Consider the following 22386-nt stretch of genomic DNA (forward strand, 5'->3'; position numbering starts at 1 on the left):
CAGAAAATAATAATGGTAGTAATATTTAACGGATGTTAAATATTACTGCCAGGTGATTCATCTTTGAAGCTACCCAAGGCTGAAACTTTGCACGTGAATGCTCCAAATTAATCCTTCAGGCTCTACCATACAAGTTTCCAGAGCAAAGAGGTTATAATTAAACTCGAGCGTTATGCATGCAAATTTCAATTGCACAGTAGTGGCAAACACTCATTAATATTTCTTTTAGTTATATATTTAGATATATCCAGGTTAATCTCTACAGTACCAGATTTGCTTTGGCCGTAATGTCGGCCTCTATTATTCGAGCTCCGAAGCATCTAACCGAAATTCTCGTATATGAACTTGTAGGTGTGGAATAAAGCTTTCCCTCTCAATACATATTCACGCGGCTCTCACAAAGCTTGTAGTCTTTAAAAGCCCTGTCGCTTCCAAGTTTTTTAAGGCCGGGGATTTTACGGGAATTATGTAGGGAAAAACTAAGTCACTTTGTTTTATCTACCGTTAAAAGCGATTTTGTGTTCGGTTGTGATGGGACTGATAATTGAAAAATTTCCTTTTGAAGGGGCGCAGTAAAGTGTCTAAGCGCAATTTTCGATATCAAATTTAATGCCCAAGGTGCCGCTGTGAGAGGACAGCAATTACCGACGAATTTATAATTAATTATAATCCTAACAATAAGTCATCAATATAATTACTAAACAGACGTAAATTCCAATGCTTTATTGACGTAAATTATCGCACAGCCAGGCAGCCTTTATTGACACTAACAACATGAATTCTTATCACGTAACTTGGTTCTTAGATCGTTGAAGAAATGTGAAGAAAGTTTTACCTCATAAATGTCAAGCATGATTCAATCTGGGAATCAACAGTTGATTTTGCGATATACCCAACACCGTAAAAATGATTTAAACGAATTCTTTAAAACGAATGTCAACTCGCACCATGTGGCAACACCGTTGGACGTTCGACGATTTTATTTAATTGCCCATCCTGTTGCCGTGATTACGGTAAAACAAATGAGCGATGCCTTGTTGCCACTTTTTGCAGTTTAAACGTTTTAAAAAATTACTGTTCGTTATGAATTTTGGGAGTGAACTTTAACGCTGAAAAAGTGTTGCGTCGATATCAGTGGCCTTAGTTTTGGCCAACATTATAAGGGTCATCAGATCGAGGTAATGGCAAGTTTACCCAGGGGATAAGGTCCATGAAAACGTTGAAATGAAGGCAGGATACGCATCACTCTTGTGGATTTCGTGGAAGTTATTTCCCAGATGCTACATGGACTTAAAGAGTCCGTATATATTAAAATTCGTACTTGCCAGTATATAATATACTTCCGCTTCATGTCGATATCTCAGTTCGTTAGAAGTGAGGATTAAACTCTATAATTTAGGAAACTTGTATCAACTAATGTTTCAAATTTTAGAGAATCGTTCATAATTTGGGAGAAGAGAAATGCTACATTACTGAATACCGTTGGGGTCCTAACACTTTTAACCAAAACCTCAAAGCATGAATTCAAGCGTTTTAGTGAAAAATTTAATGAACCAGTAAAGGTTATCTGGACTTCTTCAATTTCACTTATCGTTCCATTCCCTCACGTCGAAAGCTGACCCTTTAGGGTATTGTACATACTCTTACATCACTTTCATAATCTCATAAACACATAAACACAATCGCCTTGTTGTCTAACAGAGACTATGCTAATATATTTCTCAATAACAAAAAGAGTAAAACACATGAAAACATCACCTTATTAGATTAAGAAACTTTTCCAATATCGCACCTCGAATAGAAGGAAAACTTAGTTTCCTCGCGTATCAAAACTTTCTTTACACGGAGTTTATGCGAGTTTGCACAGATTAACTCCATATTTTCGAATTGAATGACTTTTCAAATCCAAAAACGTGATTATCTGTGATACGAAAGTTGGAATGTACAGGGAAAATTGCGTTATACGGGGTGTCTCTAAATGGTGTGTACACCACTACAGATGTCTGCGAAGTCGAAGTACCTGCCACGATTTAATTCAACATGGCTTAATTTAAAAGTTAACTGTTTTCGAAACTCAAGACTTAAAAGTTTATTTTCTAAGTAAATTACTTCTTTAGCAATGATCTTTCGTTACAAAAGAAGTATTTTAGCAAAATGTCTCTTTTGGGACTTGTTAAGTGCCACAGATAAAAATCCTTCGAAATTTTTGTTGTACAGAGCAAAGTGCGCTGTTGGTGCCATGCCGGCCCTGTTTAAAGAAGCGTAACTTTCTCCTTTCTAAGTATGATTTTATTAGTAATTTATTTCTAATACACTTTTTATTAACATGATCAATACAAAAATGGCAAACCTTGGGGAAGGTATTTAACGTTCCCGATTATCACGAAAACGTACGTATACCTTGAACTAAATATATTAGTGGGATGCATATCTGTATATTATACCTCTCATTACCTTAAACACAACATATACTCCATTCTTTCTATTTTGGTTGGTAGGACTACTGCTTAAAGACTTGAGGTAAGGTCGACCCGATCAGCCAGTTTCGGTGCACTTAGCCTTTGCGCCTCCATGCCGGCGGTCACCACCACATAGAGGTTCAGACACACGTGTCTTAAAGATCAAGTTAAAAGATTCCATTGCTGGGAAATAGAAAAGCCAAACCGGAAGTGCTAGTTCTCCGAAAGTTAGTAAAGTAGTTAAAGTACAAGTACAGAAAGTGGAAATTGTTTGTGCGGAAAATTGCCACGGCGTTACTTCCAAAATGGCATAGTTAATTGCAGCACCTTCAGCCAGGAGTTTCTCTGGCGAACTGAACGGGAATTTGAAATTCTACAAACAGAAATTCGAGGCATCCTTAAAAGTTTCTGATTTCGCTAAATGATCATCAGAAGTTAACGCAATCGTATTACTGAATACCATTGGAGATGAAGCCCTTAACATTCATAACAACTTCGAATTAAAGAAATGAACCAGAATTCAGCCCCGAAGACCATTTGGAGGGGAAGATCAGTAGATATCGCATATGAGCGCATGTCCTTCCTGGAAAACCAACAATATGTCGAATCAAAAGGCGCGTAAGTAAATGTTCTCAGGAAAGTTTCTGCTCGCATGTCGCTTCATGAACTCAACGCATCACGTTGAAGTACTGCGGCATCAGCGTTACAGACGAAACGTGACGTCACCATCCATTATCAACGTTTCATCAAAAACTCCTCCAGATGCAATTTGAGGCACGTTCAACAAAATGGAAACACAAAACTTTTTTCTGCAGCTGCCTGGCAAAAACACACTAATGACGTAACCTCAAAACCGCAGATTGCAAACTCTCAGCAACAGCGGATCGTGCGGGCATGCGCGAGCTTTGCACACCCAAATTAATGTGAAATGTGCTCTTTTTGCACGATCAATGGATAATGAAAATTTAAAATTACTTTCTGCTGCTAGTTTCGAAACAAATTCAATTTTATTAGGTAAATAGCGGTTATGGCGTGGGAGAGTGCAAGAGTTGTTAGTTAGTTAGTTAGAAAAGGGAATACATTGATAATGCACATGAATGGGGACCATCCCTAGCAATTTGAGCTCCAAATATCTCCGAAACAGAGCCCATGTATGCCCTTGCAAGGTGTAGGTTTTATTGCAAAAAACAACATTTGGCGAAGATAAATCTTATCAGCAGGTTGAAAGTTTCGCGCAGGGAGGCGGAGAACTTACGTTTTCTAAAAATATCTGACAAAACGCCGAGTGCTCTAGTTCTACAATGTTCATGTAAAATTCAAACCGAATTCGATTTATCACCTCTAAAAGCGTCCCGATGTAAAAATATTCTCAAAAACCAAAAACCATAATATTGCGACCTCAGAATTCAGTGATAGGATTTTCTACAGACCATTTAGGGACATTCCGTATAACAGAATATTTGTGGGAATATTTTGAAAAAACGCCCGGGTCAATCTGAAAAATGTAATAGGAAAAATGGTAATCCGGGGGCAGTGTCACGGAAGTAATAATTCCAGATAGATTCGAAAAGGGAAAATGTTTTGAAACCCGGGAAAATGCATTGAATTTTAATATTTAAATGTGCCCTAAAGGAACGAGTCGCAAAAAAATTCAAGGCTTTCTGTTATTCTTCGATAATATCCACGTAAAATTTACATGCAAGACGCCCTAAATTAATTAAAACCCGATTGCACTAGGAACTCCCTAGGTGCTGCACGATAGATTAATTTACAGCATTCGGATCTAAAGTTTCTGTGCCGGTCATACATGATCCAATCGTGGTTTTTAAATTATTGTAACAGATATGGGAATTTCCTAAGCCTTAAGCGTGTTTAGACCTACAACTCGGAACTTACAAAGGAAATAATTTTATGCTTGACCGCAGTCCTGGAAAATTTCGAACAAGTCCGACCAATTTGGTATGCAAAACTCGAGTGGTAAGTTTTACGTATTAATCTGAACAGCAAAAAGCCTTTAAGCTAAAATCGAGTATGTTTTGTGCGTCTGTCGAGGGTTAAGTGCTAAATGAGACGATGTTAACCCCAAAGGCGATTTTCAAGGAAGAAGCTGTACTCGGGGATGTGAAATAAAAGTTTACGGTGTATTTGCAAACGTTTAATTTTATAACCATCCCTTGAACTAACATTTAATTTCATGAGGATTTATCTCGCGGAATGGCTGAAAGAGCTTTCTTACTAATAGCCATATCCGAAGATAAGCAGAAAACTCGTGAATTTAATCCACTTCCTTATCTCACTGCAAGTTGCCACCACCAACGTTGAGCTTTTATTAACTTAGTGAATGACGTTCTTATCATGTTTGGGGCATTTTAGCAAAACCTTCTTTGTGAGTCATGGAAAATGGGAGATAGTGAATAATTTCATTACCCTACGAATTTAACCACCTCAATAGTTATTATCCCCACGATTCTCTAAGGAAGTACACATGGCAACCGGAGATGGTAGTTACGGAAATAAATGCCAACACATGCGCGTGCTAGAAATTCGTAACACACACGGGTGTTATTGAAAATAAGTGAACGACGAATACGCGATCTATATAGGGTGATTTTTTTTAATTACCATTTTCGGAAAAATTAGATTGATGGAAGAAATGCAATTATTTCTCGAGTAATACATCTTCTGCGAAAGTGTCCATGCAAGCAAGACCTCGGGGCGCTTAAAAGGTAACGCCAAATGCAAGAAAATGCATTATTTTAGCTTCACCACATACTTTTTTAAAGTCAAAAGGAACTGACTCTGGTAAGTTACACTTCCAGCCCCCTGTATAGCAGAAACAAAAAACATTTCAAACTTCAAACACTTACCTGCCTCGCTTTGGCAGCTCCATCACCACTCAAAGCGAGTGCAAACATTTCAGTAACACTCCGTATAGTTCAGCTAGAGTGTCACCCAACTTTCAGTTGATTAAGCCCATTTCCTGTTCCCGAAGGTTCTATTTGTATCGTAAATGAGCCTGCAAAAGTCTTGACTAAAAATAAGGAAATTGCCCGGCTTTCATAATAATTATTCGCCTTTTCAACATGACCTTTACCTCGATAACGTCGTTAAGCTCGAATTAACTTAAAGCTTCCTGTGCAGCACCAATCAGTGCATATCAGAAGCCTCGTTTCTGACTCAAAATTTTCCAATGGTTTTCCTTAGTTTGATCATCATTATTTAATTCAATTATCTCTTTTTCATGTAATCTTACATAGTAAGCATCAGAATTACCGTCTTACATCGACATAACTGTAATCAAGATTGCCGAAGTTTCTTGATCGTAGCTCGATGCGGTCCGCATTCCCAAACCCCGAATCGCCGAATGAACGAAGACTGAATTATTGACTTGGAAAACTGTGCAATTGATAAAGTTTCTCGTTTGCTAACCAGTCCAGATTCATTGGGGTATCCCCGAATAAAAAGGAAATTGATTTTCTAATGAATAATATCAAATCACGTTTGTGCACCGGAATTCAACAAACATGCCCTTTTAGCAAAACGACCTAAATTTACATTAAACACACTTCAGCCTAAAACTGTAAACACTCTAGAAGTCATTTCATGTGCAGTTCCTGTTTACAACATACATAAATTTTATTTCAGCTGATACAATTGTTCTTAATTTAAATGAAGTGTGTGCAAGAAGTTAAGGACGCAGTGAATGGCTTTAGAACTGCATGTTGCAGCTATTTATTATTCTCAGTGGGTGGGAAGATACCCGAACTGTTGTGCTGTAATCTACAGCTGCTTTAGGCCTGAATTATTTACGTCCACTAGGAGATAACTTAATCAGGGACACATTAGCAGTTTCCGATAATTAGGCGACTCAGCCGCTAGAGTTGAGGTTTGCACGCAGCCTACATCTGCAAAGAGAGTAAAAGAAATCGTTTCGTTGGGGAGGAAAAAAATTTGCAAAACTCCCCCCTCAATCGGTCTAAAAAACAGACCGTGCCAGGCAAAAGTTAAAGGGGCCATTCCCATCTAAATATAATATTTCAATAAAATGCTTTTGGCATTCTTGGCAATGGGGCCCGCTCTGCAAGTACGAAGTGATTGAAAATAAAATGATGAAGGCACAGGGCCACCAATCAATTGTCAAGGGCTGTAACTAAATGCAAACAAAACTCCAAGGGTTCTTCGTTGAGGGGAAAATTGCTGAAAGTTTTATATTTCCAGAACACATTTCTGCGACATGTCACGAAAACGTTCCTTTATGTTACCCAGGACGTGAAGTAAGCTTTTGTTACTTGAGATGCTAAGAGACACGCCAAAACACTATAAGAGGTAGTCGCAAGATGTGTACACAAAGGAACCGAAGTCGAAAAAGAATGTTGACAATTTCGGCCAATTATAAGTTAACGTGCAGGAATAATTGTTACAAAATTAATTTGTCATAATTGATTTCATTGATCCTCAAGTCGGAGAGTTTTTAGCGTTCTACAGACTAATACCAAGGATTTTCACCCAACGAAAATTTCATTAGAGAAACTGTCAAAATACAGCCCTATAAGGGACCCTGCTTTAGTCATCTGACCTAAAGTTGACCCTAAGGCTCAATTATATCTTCGAACTGGGATATCGAGAAAACCTCGAAAACGTTCCAGCCTACCGATGTCAGATAGAAGAATGTAACTCATAGTTGTTATCTCAGAGTTAAGTTAATGAATTTAGTTCATTAATGTCATTTCAAGTAATGGCTATTCTGGCCGAAATTACCATAAACTATCAAAAACTTTACAGCGCTCGTAAAGCAAAGGATTATTATTAAACATAACAGGTCTCTGGCAAAAGAGCCATATAAAGAGCCCTTTCTTGGAACCTCGCGAAGCGTGTAATTTGGGAGAATTGTCCTTAAAGCCAAGTGGGGGAATTTGCCCTTTCATTTACCTGGGCGATTTTTTATTCTGAAAGATAGAAAATCCCTGGTTGTTATGCGACAGACCTTTATGTCAATGATCCCCTATTTGAGGCTTTTCGTGTCATGTTTCTGGTTAGAAATACAAAGCACGTTTCACAGGAATGAAACTCAGCTGTCTTAAGATTTGAAAATTATTTGGTGTCAGGATGAATGTAATCTTGGTGTAGACGCAGAGAATTTAATCCCTGTTTCAGTCTTCAAAATCCCCAAATTCGTGGGGATTTTCCAAATTTGCTTCAGCTGCAAAGGAGCAACATTTTTTTTTTTAAGTTAAGACTGGCGACGTTGATCTTTCTAATTAATGTAGAATTACCCTTAAAACCCTTACGGATCATGATTCCATTCCGTCTAATGAACTTTCTGCTAATCATTATTACCGATCTGAAATGTACACAACGACAAGCACATGGAGCGTTTAGACAGTTATTTTAACCCAGAACATCTCTTCTAAAATTACCCCAGACATTTAGGTCAACACAAGAATAATTAAGAGATGTGTAAACCTATTATCGTTTTCGGAAAGGGAAAGTTTGCTGAAAGGTCCGCTATTAATTGGAACTGCGGTTCAGCGCTGAGGACAGCAACGGAGTTTAATATTTAGGGTCCTTTCTTGGGGACTTACCAACAAGCAGTTTGGCACGAGAGGAAACGACACGGATTCAGCTGCTGTAGGACGTTTCTGGAACTCCATCAGGTCTCACGACTTTTCATTCTGCGAACTTTCACTGATCACGAAAAATGAGATCGCTCCCTCCCGCTCAGCGCAGCCACAACAATTATAAATTCGTTTGGCAGCCTGATGAGAGTCGAACAATCCTACTTAAACTGAGATTAAAAAACATATTGCCACTTTTGCATACGAATTTCAATTTTTTTCTCATGAGCTCATCGGTATAATTGCATCCGGGAGAGATATCCTGAATTTTTTTAAATATATTTTCCGATATTTTTCATATCGAATCACCATTCTCCGATTTGCATTTCAAGCATTATTCTAAACATTACAAGCATTTCGGGTAGATCCGGAAATGATTTTTTTACGAGCTACCAGAAAGTCCACATTTTTTGTTCAATTTTTTTCATCTGAAAGCAACTTTTTGCCGGTCAAATGTGGAGGGTTGATTTAAGGGATTGGCAAACCCATTCTCCGATTCCTGTTATTTTGCTTTTCCGATCCTTTTGAGTGCGAAATAGAAGGTCTGTTTTAACAGAGGACAGACCGATTCCGCACCATCAGGAGCAATTAGACGTAGCGAACAAGGCCGGACCACTTGCTCGCATTTCTGACCATTCTGGATGGGTTTCCTTTCCTCCTGGAACAGCTGATACTGGCGCTCTATTCAAAATTTTCCGAGATTTTCCCAATTGTGAATTGAATTTTCTATTGTCTTCTCGGATTTACCTGGACGTTAATGACTAACTCTGCAGTTTGATCAACTGAAGAAACTAACAGAGAACCACCTGGGATTATGCCAAATGTGAAGAGTTCCACTGGTTCGGCCGTGATCAGATAAGTGGTCGTAACATCTGGAACATAGGACATTGTCTTGAACCACCGGTGACAAATATCGATGTATTTAGAGAGCACAGTATCAGCTAAAGGAGATCGTTAAAAAAAACGTGATACGTCACGCGACCGAAAATGTCCTTTTTTCCGCCCTCGAAGCCTGAATAAATATTCGAGAAAATTATTCAACTTTTCTAATACAGCACATCGGCACAATTTTTTTAACTTTTCGGCAAACCCATTTGGCTTCCATCATATTATCTTGTTTCACATGAGTTCCACAAATAATTCGAGAGCAAATTGCATTGCGCGCATATCTGCACAATTCTTTTGAAGAGAGATTTCCGGTTCTTCTTTTTTATATTTTACATATCTCTTTCGAATGTCGATGTCCTCGATCTTATTTTCACATCTACGCTTTTCAAGCATATTCCAAGGGATATTCCGCATTGGCCCAGCAGAGATGGTTGCGGTTCATTTTTTCCCTTACGCTGAACCTCGAACTGTCGAATTGCTCTTTTGCAAACGTATATGGAGTAAAGTTTCAAAGCATTTTTCATCCGATGAATGTTGTCACGATTCTTTCGAAAACAGGTAATCAATTTTGCAATTTTCCCAATATTTCGCATCCCAAATTGCAGTTTTTCCTTTTTTTTTTCTAGTATCATATGCCATCATCATATCGTCATTTTGCACACGTATTTCGAGCTTTTAATTTCGGAAGTGCATGTGAACTCAATTCCTTTAATGAGAGATAAACATTTAATTTTTTCAATTTTTTTGCTTCGCACAACCATTTATCCATTTTCTTTCAATGTCGCATGGTGGCAAACTTGTAAAAAAAAGATATCAAAATTTTTCCAGTATTTTTTACTTGACGTCGCTGGTTTTTTCCATATTTTCGTGTATTCCATATATTCCACGGCCACATTTCGTTGGGTTCGTGCCGGCACGGTTCATGGAAAAGATATTAAATTTTTCGTATTTTCTTACAATTTGCATTGCACCTCGAATCGCAGTTTTTTCCACTTTCTCCAATGTCGCCGGTCATCCATCGCATTTCCATGTTACACAAGTATTTGGATATTCCTTCAGGCGCACACAACTCTTTTCAAGCCGCATATCCAATATTTCCAACATGTCGGCCCATGTCCTCTTGCGTTTGCTCATTTCGAGGTACTGAATTTTTCCATTGTTTTTGTACAAAGTTTTAAACTTCAAATTGCACTTTGCACTTTTGCACAGAGGCATTTCGTATGTAATCCTGAACATCGTTTTCCATTGCGCACGTATCGAGGCAATTATTTTGAAGATGTTTTGTTTTCGTGTTTTTCCAATATTTTCTCTCGAATTTTTATTCGTCAACGTTTTTCCAACGCCGCGTATTATCGATTTGCACAAGCACCATTCCGAGTGTAATTCCAAAACGTATACCAGTGCATGTCGACCCAATTTTTTTAAAAGGATGACTAACGTGGGTCGTTTTTTGGTGCATTTACTTATCTTTTAGGATTTTTTTCACGAAAAACTTTAGTTGAAATTAACGATAATTGCTGAAACAAGTTTCAACGCTGAAGGCTCAAAAACGGAGATCAGCGAGATATTTTGGAAACTCGACGTGGCTTGGAGGAAAAAGCAGTGGGGAGTATAAAAATTCGACTCAGCATTTTGTCGCAGCTCTTATCGTTTATGAGATCCCCATTCTTATCTTCGAGTCGCAACGTTTTCGCTTTTTCCGACGTTTATTGGACGCGTGCCGGCAAAATTCCTTCAAAGAAATAATCAATTTTTTCCGTTTTCAGACATTGAGAGTCTTCCGGCAGAATTACTTTCAAGAGTATTGAGATATTACATTTTTTCGTATTTTTTTCCAACGCTTTAAACTGCGGATGCCAACTTTTTCATATTTTTAATGTCACGGGAACAGCAAATTATATGAGATAACTTTTCGTTCACTTCTCCAACGTTATCGTGCATAAGGGTACATTACGTACATTCTTCATCTCTTTTTCTCATATAACTAAATTAAAACAAGATGGTTCTTACCAACTTCAATTGGTCCCCAAAGTCATCAATTCGTACGCTAAGGTGGAAACTTTATAATTTCCTTCATGCAGAGCCCCACAGGACCCTCCAGCTCTCCATGTTTCCAGACTTTGCTCCGGCTGTTATCATTAGGGAATGGCCTCATAGTTCTAATTAACATTAAGTGTCAAATTCCTCCATAGTTATGCAAGATGCTCTTTCAATTTATGCTGAATTGCTTTGCATATTATTAGGCATGAATCGCGAACGTTATACTTATTTTTCGACTAGCAAACGTTGATCTACTTAAAGGGCAGATCTGGCTTTGAAAAACTATGTTAATTACGGAAATTTCTGAAGTAGGAAACAAATTACGATCCATTAAGTTTCCCCTCAGGGACTAACGGCATTATCCTTCAGCCAGTTGGATCTGTTAATATAATTCCGTTTTATCCTCCATTCTTAGTTCGGTCTGGAACACAACACCGAGATAATACGGTTCGAAACACGATCGTGGGTCCGATAAGATAAAAACACCTCGTCTCCCTCGATTATGCGAATATTGGGCCCTTTGCTCTTGTGAATTTTAATGAAGGCCCTTAACCCTCAGTTCATTTTTTGAACCACGTCTTTCGTTATTAGTTCAAAACATGAGGACGAAAATCCCGATTTCGGACACGGATCGTAAATATCTGCACTGGCGACCAACTGGATAAAAATCTGCGTATTTAGGTAAATAGATGAGAGCATAAACCGAGAATTTACAAAGGCGAAAACCATATTTTAGACAATAACATTATTTCTGGCCCAAACATATCAGCAGCTCTGGCTGGTGTCATGTCAGAAATAGAGGAAAACCTGTGAAATTTGATTTACTGCTTTTCAAGCACGTTTCTCACCACCCCACTAACTTTTACAACACTGATATTCAGTTCCATAAAAGCGTCGTTACTCTAGCAGATGTGAAGTTTAAAATTCTCATAGACGAAACTGAGTACTTTGGTCGGAGCACTATTGGAAAATTTACGGCACTCGTAAAGTAAGAATGATTATTATTAAATGCATGCTTCGTTCTTATCTTTGAAGATTAGTGCCAGGTACTGCAAAGGGAAATTCAGCTCATCGCTCATATGAATGCCTTTTTCGAGGGAAAGTGCTTACGCTTGCGGCTAAATTGCTTCTTTTATTCGGTTTTCCGATCTTTCGGTTAAAACCGGAACAAGGTGGGATTTTATTATAGGTCGGAAGAGAAGTGCAGTTTATTTCCTCTAGTGGGAAAATTGACATAATTTATTTTACTTGAATGGCAAAATCTGGGTGTTTAATAAGGTAAAAAAAAATATCTGAGATTTGCTTTTAGGCATGTTCTCCCATCACTTAAGTCGGGAAATTCCTACCAATTTAGCTCATCGAGTTTTAAAGAAAACGACAAGAGTTTTGAAGTTCCTGGAAAACTGCCACCCGAGGCAACCTGCTCTGAAGAAATAAAAATTTCCAGAAAATTCTGCTGTTTCTAACAAATCTAAAATTGCCTTTCGACGCAGAAAAGGGTGGGTTGAAGAAACTCCCTATTTTACATTTTTCTGGAGCTTTTTTGGGTCGCATTGCAAAGAATTTTCTATCGATCTTAATCAACGTTTTACGGTTACCTATCGAAAACCATAAAATAACCTTTTAGAGGATGAGAAACACACGGCAATTACATACTTCATAAAAAGTTTATGACTGTAAGTATATTGTAGTACAAATCCGATACCTTACCTCTTGCCACAGGTTCTCAATGGGATTCAGGTCCGGTGACTTCGCCGGCCACCGCAGAGCCTGGAGGTTATTCATTCTTGTGGAATTGCTTCGAAATAAAGCAATACGCGTGTTTTGGATCATTGTCGTGTTGAGAGACAAATCGTAGAGGGATCTCACACTCAGCATGGGGCAACATAACATCTTGGCGAATGTCCCTGTATACCAGTGGACCCATAGAAGACCCCCTATAATAATACACCAATTCTTTACTGTTAGTGTCTCAACGTATTTTGGGTGACATGTTGTATTAACCAAGCGCCTTGCACGCCCAGTTCAATCGGAATTAACGATTTTATACTGGGATTCGTTACGAAATAATTTCAGTTTTCTAGTGTCCAGTCAGTAAATCCCGCTAAGACGCTTTGTTCCAGAAACCAAAGGTTTTTTTCACTGGAAGTGTGTTCCATTCTATCACCCGAGAATAATCGCAGCAATTATTCTCCGGGAGAATATCCACGGATCTGTTTGAGACGCTCTTTTAATTCTCATATCTATCCAACTTTTGCACGTTTCTTTGCAAATTTAGAACTGTGTTTTGAAGCTTTTTAGGTAATTAATGTTTTGCACAAAGAAATTTCGCCTGCAAACTATGATTTTGACAATTTAATTCTCAATAAACATGGGATTACAAGAACGTATGGAATGTGTACGTCATGCCCCTAGTTGTAAGTATTCAGGTAATCGGTGTAAGGACACATAGCACGTCCACAGGGAACGTTCATCATCACCGACTTCTTATGCCTTTCGAGAACCCCAAGTTGGAACAGATCGTTTCCAAGTCCAACTTCCACTTCTTGTGTTTGGGATTTTCACAGATATCTCCATCTAGTTTCCACAAAACTAATTGGTTTTTTGTGAAAAAGATTATTGCTAATTAAAACGCGGATTGGATTTCCTGAGAAAGTTAATTAAAGTTCGTCGAAGACGTAAATCAGAAAGCAAAGGTTTTCGGTTTACATCCGCTGGGGTCACCCCAAACCCACCAGGCCAGAACCTCATTAAAATGAAATCCAATATCCGGATGTCTTGTAAATACGTACACTGTACTAAAAATTGATTAACGTACAGGCAAAAAGGATCATAGGGCTAATGCTCGTGTTCGCTGTGGTAAAAAGACATTTTAAGGACGTTTACAGGATGTTTAGAAAGAAGGGATATGTGGAAACATTTGTTAATTGATGTGAGCTGAATTTACGTTCTAAAGTCCGTCTTTTCGGTATCTTCAGATCTGAGACGAAACCTCCAGAAAGTAATTAATGTCTTCTCATTTCAGATGAAGGTCCTGTGGAACAATCAAACAGTGGACGTGTGCATCAAAAGCGACGCCTATTGGGTGCAAGAACTGATCACCACCAACGTCTACTACTGCGTCTATTACATGTTCAGAGTCGCCTTCGTTCACTTACTCCCCTGTATCGCCTTAGTGACGCTCAACCTCCTCTTATTCAGGGCATTGAAACAAGCCCAAAAAAGACGAGACATCCTCCTCTCCAGCAACAAAAAAGCGCCCAAAACAGAGTGCAGGAAGATGCGGGAGTCCAACTGCACCACCCTGATGCTCATCGTAGTCGTAAGCGTTTTTCTGTTGGTGGAGATACCGCTGGCTGTAGTGACCATTCTCCATATCATCTCAAGCATGGTAATCGAATTCCTGGACTACCACGTAGCCAATACGTTGATAATTTTCAGCAATTTCTTTATCACCTTGAGTTATCCGATTAACTTCGCCATCTACTGCGGCATGTCCAGACAGTTCAGGGAGACCTTCAAAGAACTGTTTATCACCGATTCAGCAAACGCTAGAAATGGATCGTCTAGGTACTCCATAGTCAATGGTCCAAGAACCTGTACGAATGAGACTGTTTTATAACTGTAGAGATTTAGGTATTAATTATGTGAGGTGTCAAAAACGTTACGCTTAAAATATTATAATTCATGTTTTTTTTTTATATATTTACGACAAACAAGATGTATAGAAGTTGATTTTTGTGAGGTATTGTTGTTGTGAGCTAATTACTTTCACCTTGAGCCCACTTCGAAAGTAGCTAGCTCCCTACATTTTTGGCGCAGTCGGTGTGGGACTGCAATCTCTATGTCTAGTAAGGAACCCGAATCCTACACCGACTGCCAACATTTTCTGCTGTAAACCACCCAGAAACTGCTTTACAACAGAAGAGCAAAATGCGTATCAAGGGTCGTCGGTGGTACTATTACTTATTTGGGGAGAATCGCAGCTGTTATTAACCCTGTCATAAATCATATTTAAAGAAATAAAGTATGTGTTGCACGTTTTTAATGGACGTTTCATTTGTTCTGGCGCCGAGTGTTAATGATGTTTACGTGAAAATTTAATAACCGACATTCAAAAACTAATCGATGACGCTGATTTGTTCGCTTACTTTTACATGGGGTTAAATTGAAGTGGTCGGTTTTATGAGAGCAATATACTTTGTCCGAAATTCTGCGATTGGCCTGTAACCCTCCCCCGTTTCGATACTGACTGCATACATGGCGTTCTTCAAATTGGTCATGGATATAAAAAATGATTTATTAACTCATCGACAAAGTGAGGTAATTTTAAGAAAAAACATTTAGAGGCCTTCAAAGTTGTCTGCATCTCACCTATTCATCACTAAAAATCTAAATTATGTCATGTCGGTTCAGTTTCTTATCTTAAACCCGTTTAGATTTCTATTTATAGGATTCGTATGAAACAAATTGCGTACCAAGAAATAATCATTACAAGAGAGGAGTTGTTAGATAAAATACAGATGGCTGCTGCTGATATAATAAATCTTTCAAATACATATGTTGAGTCGGGTGAAAAATTCATTACTTCGTCGTTGTGAAGAATGTACTCTTGCGGAAGGAGAGCATTTTGAGCAACTGCCATGGTATTCTTAAGTTTAACCGTCTCACTTCGTAATTTTTAGTAAAAAATAGACGATATGCAGAAAACGCTAAATATTTGCAATCGGACGTGTCTATATGAAATTTTGTTTATTAAAATGACCCCACTTTTCATCTGCCTCCCTTTGTTGACAAACTAAAAAACCGCTTTATACTGGGTTTTGAGAATTACAAGTGGCTTAAAATGGGAAAAGTACCTGCAATTTCCTGTACTAGTTACAGGCCTTCGCACACTACTGGCTATGTATTTTAATTGCATTTGCACCACTTCTCCTTAAATTTAAGATAAGGGGGCTTTAAAAGTTTTCCTTCTAAAATACCTTGCCATCATACAAATCCGTTCCCTAATACTTTGGTGAGAACAATGCATTTTGTATCCGGACTTTGGTTCGATTTAGGGCGAATTGGTGCACATTGGCCTTAACAAGAAATTCTAATACGGAGTTCGGTTCGGACCAAAGAATTTACATGATAAATGAAATAAGCTACATTCGCAGATAAACCAAAAATAAACGTTTTTTTTTAAGTTTTATGTACCTTCCCAAAACCCAAAAGTGACTCAAATCTTTCCGCATGCTCTTCAAATTGGTAACAAAAGTACATAAAACTGACCCTACATAACTCACCTTATAAGTTCTCCTATAGTTTCCAAGAACCTACGACGTCTATCACCGACTTGGCCACAGTACATAATGATATTTAATATCAAATAAATATTCTGAAGGCATTTTTCAAATTTTTCGTGGAATTTAGAAAAACTGTGCTGCCCTTTCTTACGAAATCGCTGTTCTGGAAGAAATTTGCCTCAGCGTCAATATGATTTATTAGTTTATTTGCCAGATATGCATAACAATTTTCTTGTATGTCGAAGCTATGATAGTTTTTACGAGATAAAATTCATAACGGATGTAGATAGTGGTAATTTGTTACTCAAACATGACAGTTGGATCTCACCGGCTTAAAAATTCATCTTACATCATTCTTCGCCCACAATTTATATTGCTTCAAACCGCTCGTAATTAAGATCTCTTTTTACTTTTGTAATTTTCTTATTTCGTATTTACTGCACCTACTTCTGCGTAAATGTTAAAACATATGAACTTCTACCACTTCTCACCTAAAAAATAAAACTCCAGTAGTGATAGTCAGAGGGATTTGGGAGGTAAAGGAGTTCATTTAATCGGACTACAGTGCATCTACTCAAAGACTTGGACAAGTTTATCGCACAAATAGTTTTTATTAATGATGAAACGTCTATTCTAGAGAGCACGCTATTGTCCTACGTAACCGTTAGAAATGAAAACACTAAGAAATACAATGAGGAAATGAATAGAGTATAAACCTAGCAATCGCCGCATGAACTTGGTGCCGAGCTCCAAGAAAATTGCTGCACGCGAAGCAAAAATAAATGATTGAGCAATATCAAAATCGGTGGAGTTTTGAAGCTTACTTAATCGCTCCCATACGACTGAAATTATGTATAAAGTAATCAATCACAGATCACATGTTTTGGCAGGACTTATTGCTAATCTTATTAAGTGAATAAATAACACTTAAATGGGTGGATGACCTTAATGGTGTAGCCCTTTGTCATGCTTAGTCTCCAGAGCCAGCTGAATAAATGTGCTAAAAAGAGTTCAGTTAATATGTCTCGATTTCCATGTTACTGCCGTGGAACCTCACTTGATTTTATCCGGAAGGTCTGATGCCCGACAGATGAACTTATGGCCGAACTTGTGTTGGCCGCTAAAGGTGTAGAACAAGATTTGGCCTTGGTCCTCGCTTCTACATTTCTTAGCGTTGGTGTATAACTGGAGGGAAAAAAGTACTACCAATGAAAATTCATCGATGTGGCAGTCTCACAGCTCACCCTGTGTCCCAGCTTATATGGAACAACATTGTCGTCTTCCGCGTGCATTATCATAATCGTTACATTTATTCCGCAAATGTATTTATCAGTCTCGAATTTAAAGTTTGAGGACATGGGATCTACGATAGTGATGCGAAACCATGGTAGGAACTTGAAAAACTGCAAAAACACATAAAGCATGCTTTGACCACTGCTACAAACACGCACCTTGGCTAGAGGGAACTCGCTAATTTCCTCCCTCATGTTGTTAAACGGGCTCTCCAACATGAGCCCCACGGGTTGGTCGACGCTCAAACTTTGGATTTTTAAGACCGCGTGACTAGCAAGGCTTGTCCCCAAGGAATGGCCCCATACGAAGACGTTGCTTCTCGTTCGATTCCTAACCCATTCATAAACTATTAAAATATCTTTTACCAGGGCTAATTCACTGGGAGGTCGTTTAGAGGAATCTCCGTAACCTAAAATATGCAAGTGTGGTGAAAGGACTACAAAGGAATGGGGCGAGTCAAGGTTCAGGAGGAAAGAACCTACTTCGATAATCGAAAGCAATCACGTGAAAAAATTGCCGCAGAACTTGGTAGATCTCGATTCTGTGTGATGATAATCGGCATCCCCCATTTCCGTGAGTATAAATAACGACATTTTGGCCGTTGTCCAAAATCCGGTCGAAGAACTCCTTACTGGTTTCGTTGGAGCCCTCCAGGTTGCTGGGTAGAATCTGCCATGTCCCCAATTCAATATCATCAGAGCTAATGTAAAAGTTTCTAGCTCCATTTATTCCATATTTTTGCGGATTTTCGTAGTCTGCCGAGGAAGGCACATTCACTGAAACAGGTTTGGATTATCGCTGTAAATATTTATAATTCATAATAAAATTGATGGCTCAGAAATGTAGGTCCGGTTTGCGAGTAACAATGACAATGCATTTAATTCATTTAAAATTTTCTAATCTCGACTACTCCTTGAATGTAACGTTGAGTGCTACAAAACTTCTAGCGCTTAGCGACATTTTACTTACCGAAATTCAAGAAAACCGCCGCCCTTTGAAAATTGTAAGAGTACCGATAGATGACCGGCAGAACTACAAAGAGAATCACGCAGACGAGGATTCCAACCTTGAAAGTGTTTAGGGTAATTCTGGAGCAAAGAGATTAGTATTTATATAAGATGGAATATATAGAGGGTTATTTCGAAATACATACATATATTATGAAAATATTATTGAAATCTAATGGGAAAATAAATAATAATTGCGTTACGTGTAATTAATTATGTCTGATAAACAGGTCTAATTATATTTATCCATTCTCCTTGATTATGGAAGTGACGGGATTTCGCAGAATAATGAGCGTGATTTTGACGCAAATGTTTGCCCAAAAAATGTATATCTAAATGAACATTTGCAAAAAACTGGCAAAATAAAGAAGCTTTCAAAACGCGCTTAAGGGAAAATATCCACAAAAATAAACAGAAAGACGAAAAAACTGATGAAAAAATTATGGGAACAATACAAACCTAAAAAGCAATTTTTTACAAGGATGCTTTGAAACAGGAAATTCGTTGTCCTTAGGGGGAACTTCACTATATTCAACGTCCATAAACTCAGTCACTTTAGCCATTTTAAACACTTTTCAAATGGTACTTTTACTTATAAAAACCTATCGTCTAACACTGTTAATATTATTCACAAATTGACTATTGTTATAAGCAATTTTATGTAAAGCAATAAGTTTGAAACGCTGCAACAGCACTAACTATTTCACTTGTGAAAATTTATTTCTTTCGATAATTTGATTCTGCTTGCTCAGAGAAAAAGATGGTAACTAAAACCGGGTTTTATCTACGTTTGCATTGAAAAATAGAAAAGTTTTGTTTATAAATCAAACACCATTTATTGCGCATTCAAGTAAAAGTGGCAGACTGTTTTCCAGAGGGAAAATTGGTCACGATTGTAGCACCAGTTCGGTTTTAATAAATTTTTATGAAAAAAATGGTTGGGGCCGAACGCACGCAACGAAAGGATTTGATAAGGAAACTATAAATTTCGAGATAATAAATTAATTAATTAGCAATAAAAATGTGAAAATTGCAATAATTAATCATATTGTACCTTTACGTACTGACGAATGTAAAGGACACAAATATTTTTGATATGCAAAAAATAATGTCAAGTAGGGAATTATAAAATAACCACGAAAGCATACATCATTTAAAAACTTTGGACCCTTAAACGCCTCCCTTAATAATTTGAAACAAGACTCATTGTTATGACTAATTATTCTCAAATGTTCAATCGCCTGAAGTGCAAAAATAATCATAAATGCCCCTTTGGTGATAAGTACTTTTCAATGTTCGATTAGTCATTCAAAAAGCATATTAAGTTTTGCCAAGTGTCTTTAATATATCGGTGCACAAATATTGCTCTTGAAGTACTTAAATTCTTAGTCGTAGATAATTTAAAATGTTCTAGAGTCAATCATCTATAGCTATAAAAAAAAACTGGAATCGTAAAAAAGATATCTCGTAACCGAGTCTCACAATCAGTCGAAATGTCTGATGTAACTTTTAAACATTACAATTCTTGCCGTCAGAGCTCATATCAGAGGCACAGGGTGCTTCCTATTGGTAAAATGTTAGATTCAGGATGTCACTAAAATGTTTAATAATTTTTTTCAAAACAAATAAAAAGAATAACGTACGCTATTAATAATCAATGTTGAATTTTTATAAATTTTGTCATCAACTATTTCAACTTATTGCTCCTTACACCAATTACCGTGTTTCCTCTATCCTAGAAATTCATCAGACACACACCCTGTACTTTAAAATTACGTTCACTAATCGCAAGGTTTTCACTACCGCTACGCGCTATAACTCTAAAACATTATTTGAACAGAAACCTTCGATGAGAATCTACACAAAACGGTAATCCAATTAACTAAGGGTTCAACCGCAACCGCAATGTTTCAGCAGCACATGTCGGGTGCTGAAGAGAAGGAAGTGAACTGGCTGAAACTTTTTAGAAGGTTACTGCTTGTTGAAAAAAAATGGATTTCAATTGTCGGGTCCATGTTTTTTAGTTATGAGATTATATTAATATAATATTATGTTTTTATTATTATTATGTTTATTATTATTTTTATTATTATAGTGTTTAATATAAGCAAAGTAACTGCTTAGAGAAGTCATTAATAATTTACAATCACTGCCTGTTTTACAGCATTAGATTGTTAAACCATTGTGGAAAATTGTTTCTAATAAGAGGACACTCATGACCAAATCAGCTGCATTCACTATTTCCCCACAATGTCCAGAATGTCATTATTACAAGTGAATGTGGATAATTTGATAAGCCAAAATTACTTAATTTTTTTTTCTCAGTAACTATAATATATGCAAACAGATGACAAATTTAAAATTGTTCTACATTCGAAAGAAAGACAAATTTCAGGAAATTCAATAGTAGGAATTTCTTAATTTTACAAAGGGTGCATGAAATATACTAGGAGCCTTATAGGTCTCTGAGTGGGACCAAGGGAAATGCTAAAAAGTGGCATATATTATCAATAAATAATTGTCATTAAAATAGATTTTAAAGATTGGACTAGACACTAATACAAACTACAAAACACAGTGTAAATAAAGTCTAGTGAATTTATTTATGTATATCCCTGTTTTGCCACAATAATAAATTTAATTTAAAGAAAACCCATGTAAAATTAAGATTTGTTTATGGAAACAGACTTACAACAGACAGAATTGCAAAGTAAAAAAACAGAATAATAAAATGTAGCTAATTTACTTACATTTTTATCTTTGTAATATTCATCTTCATTACAAACTCATCTGTAATTTCTGAACTACATTTTTGTGTTTAACATATAATTTGGGTTAGATATTATCAAAACTAGATCCAATTACCATATTTTATAACATGGACACAAAATAACAATATGTATTGTATTTAAATATCAATTTGCATACCATATATTTAAACCAGTTGTCCAGAATTATTTTTTGATCCACTTCAATGAACAACAAAAAACACTAAGGAAGATACTACAAAACAGTGCAGAATAAAATGTCTAAAGGAGGTGAAAAGAACCCAAGTAAATAGCAATAGAGAGAATATGTAAGAGATAAAAGAAACATCAGAGGTAGGTACTTACACATCAAAAAATGTTAAAGCACCTAATGCCACTGGTATTGATGGTATCAAATAGGGACCAAAGGATGTAATACCGTATTCGACAACCTCATCATCTAAAAAATCACTGTCATCCTGGGCAGTTTGAGCTGCCATTTTAAGGCGGCTTTAAATTTAAAACAAGGATCTTCTTACAACTCTAAAATAGGATGTACAAAAATACAAAAAGGAACCTTGGATGGATGGTCAAAGTGCAAAAAATAGAATAAAGGAGACTGAAATGGCTGGATGGGATGTTTGATGTAGCCTTGAAACTTTAGGTTTTCTTTACCTTTTGATAAACCTTCGTTTGATTAGTAGCATAGTAATTAATCCATCGGTTTAATTGCTATGTAAATGAGTTTTAACACCGCACTCTCTAGTACTGACGCTCTGTAACAAAAAGTGTTGTGGATTTAATCGAAGATTATTCAATTTTATTAATTAGATAAATAAACCTTTCTCTGTTTCAGTAAATTTTATTTGGCTTTAACTTACCTAAGAGTTACCGTATTAATTTTATTTCGATTTAATCATAGTATTATTAATAGTAATGACATTTCATACAAACAATAATTCATTATTACTGACAGTTGAAAAAAATACATTTTGGTGTGATATGTCAGTTACGTCATGTCACTGGCGTTTTGTCAATTTGAAAGATCT

At 37.0% G+C, this 22386-nt stretch overlaps 2 protein-coding genes across 7 annotated transcripts in view; one reads left to right on the plus strand and one right to left on the minus strand.

The window, feature by feature from the left end:
* SPR (Sex peptide receptor) overlaps positions 1–15045 on the plus strand; it is an 86817-nt gene extending 71772 nt beyond the window's left edge. For all 4 annotated transcript variants that reach the window (XM_066292181.1, XM_066292183.1, XM_066292182.1 and 1 more), the window contains exon 4: positions 14028–15045. In XM_066292181.1, coding sequence (XP_066148278.1) covers positions 14028–14624 — 597 coding nt within the window. In that variant the 3' untranslated portion in view covers positions 14625–15045. The remainder of the gene's footprint in view (positions 1–14027) is intronic.
* Positions 15046–16881: 1836 nt separating this feature from the next.
* LOC136344582 (lysophosphatidylserine lipase ABHD12-like) lies at positions 16882–22368 on the minus strand. Of its 3 annotated transcripts, XM_066292184.1 has the most exons (9): positions 22219–22238; positions 22013–22113; positions 21704–21880; positions 18553–18671; positions 18066–18359; positions 17742–17992; positions 17535–17693; positions 17348–17475; positions 16882–17290 (listed from the first exon to the last, which is right to left on the minus strand). In XM_066292184.1, the coding sequence occupies exons 3-9, from the start codon at positions 21835–21837 to the stop codon at positions 17236–17238; spliced, it is 1140 nt and encodes a 379-aa protein (XP_066148281.1). In that variant the 5' UTR covers positions 21838–21880; positions 22013–22113; positions 22219–22238; the 3' UTR covers positions 16882–17235. The 3 variants fall into 3 exon arrangements, with proteins under 3 accessions (XP_066148281.1, XP_066148283.1, XP_066148282.1); XM_066292186.1 differs by lacking the exon at positions 21704–21880 and having other exon boundaries at positions 22219–22368; XM_066292185.1 differs by lacking the exons at positions 21704–21880; positions 22013–22113; positions 22219–22238 and adding an exon at positions 19050–19723.
* Positions 22369–22386: the final 18 nt, after the last annotated feature.

Source organism: Euwallacea fornicatus, chromosome 17, assembly GCF_040115645.1.
Source record: "Euwallacea fornicatus isolate EFF26 chromosome 17, ASM4011564v1, whole genome shotgun sequence".
NCBI lineage: Eukaryota > Metazoa > Arthropoda > Insecta > Coleoptera > Curculionidae > Euwallacea > Euwallacea fornicatus.